The sequence below is a fragment of the Apteryx rowi genome, unplaced genomic scaffold, assembly GCF_003343035.1.
Source record: "Apteryx rowi isolate R43461 unplaced genomic scaffold, aptRow1 scaffold_0, whole genome shotgun sequence".
NCBI classification, from domain to species: domain Eukaryota; kingdom Metazoa; phylum Chordata; class Aves; order Apterygiformes; family Apterygidae; genus Apteryx; species Apteryx rowi.
In genome coordinates, this window is record NW_020447195.1 from 11,481,366 (window position 1) to 11,482,777 (window position 1,412).

The following is a 1,412-nucleotide window of genomic DNA, read 5'->3' on the forward strand; positions in this document are numbered from 1 at the left end:
CTACAGCAAAGGCTCAGGATGGAGGGAAAGAAGAGCCTGCAAAGGAGAAAGCCCCCACTGCTGCGAAGGCACAGGATGGAGGGAAGAAAGCTGCACAGGCGGAGAAAGAGGCCGACAAGCAGAAGCAGCCGAAGGGTCCCAAGCCAACGCGCCCGGTTCTGCAGCAAAGCCTGAGCTGCCCAGCCTCCTCCTGCCAAAGGTACCCGTGTGCTGCTCGTCCCCCCCGGGAAACCACTTCCCAGAGCGGCTGCGCAGACAGCTGGCATCCTCCCAGGGTGGGGGTCCCTCCCCTCGCTGCTCCCCCTCTCCTGGTGCCTGGGGTCCCCTGGGCAGAGGTGGGTGCTGGGTGCTGCTCTGGAGCTTGGCTCTGCTGGACCCAGCCAGGCCCTGCTCACCTGCTGCTCCTGCTTTCAGGGAGGAGCAGCCCTGCGTGGAGGCAGCTGCGATGGAGATGATACTGGAGGACATCACAGCAGCGCAGGCAAAGGAGAGTCCAGCAGCTCCTGCCGCAGAGCCGGGCCCTGCCCCGACGGCCCTGGGAGACCTGCAGGCTCCAGAACAGTCTGTCCTCGCGGCTGAGCCTGGCCCTGCCCCGGGCAGCGCTGGCACCCAGGAGGAGAGGACGTTGCCAGAGCCTGCCGGCACCGCAGGAGAGCCCCAGCCTGGCTTGGACGCGAGCCCTGCAGGGGCCCCTGCCTCCGCTCCCGGGGCCGCGGAGGAGCCGGGCCCCGAGGCCCGGGGGCAGCTCCCCTCGCCAGAGGCAGAGCCCCCACCCAGCCCCTATCTCACCCCTGACTTCGGGAAGGAAGACCCTTTYGAGATACTGGGTAAGGCAGTGTCACCTTCCAGAAATGCGATCCCTACCTTGCCCTCGGTCTGGCGGGTGCTGGCACCCTGGGACCCGCTGCCTCTCCCCTCGGCAGGSCAGCAGTGCCGGGGTCTGACGCTGGCTCTGTCTGCTGCCGGGACACTGGCTCGTGCTCTTGGCTTGCTGCCTGCTGAGTGGCCTTCGAGCTCCTGTTTCACTGTAAACAGGGCTAAATGTGTCGTGTCCAGTCCCTAGGCTTCTCCGAGCTAGAGCATGGCACGCTTCTTGCTGCTCAGGGATGCTGGAGAGGAAGAAGAGCCTGTCCCTGTGGCAGCAGGTGTGACAGCCACCGCATGGCTGGGTGGCAAGGGACAGCATGTCCTGTTGTCCTGCGCTGTCCTTGCAGGAACGGCCGGGGAGGGGAGGCTGTGCCAAGCTCTCAGGCAAAGGGTGCTCGTGGGGCTCCTGCCAGAGCCGGTTCCCGCTGTCCATGTGCACGGAGTGTGGGGAAAGGGCGGCCCGGGCCTGGGTGCGCAGGGTGCACCTCTCCGGGGCTCTGGCCTCAGGGGACGAGCGTGATGTGCAGGACAGCAGGACGGAAGGG

The 1,412-nt window shown here is 66.7% G+C and overlaps 1 protein-coding gene across 1 annotated transcript in view; it reads left to right on the top strand.

Moving 5' to 3' along the window:
• The window catches only part of MYLK2 (myosin light chain kinase 2), a 10,710-nt gene that overhangs the window by 1,177 nt on the left and 8,121 nt on the right, over positions 1–1,412 (top strand). Inside the window, exons 2-3 of the mRNA XM_026056745.1 lie at positions 7–199; positions 415–827. Coding sequence (XP_025912530.1) covers positions 7–199; positions 415–827 — 606 coding nt within the window. The remainder of the gene's footprint in view (positions 1–6; positions 200–414; positions 828–1,412) is intronic.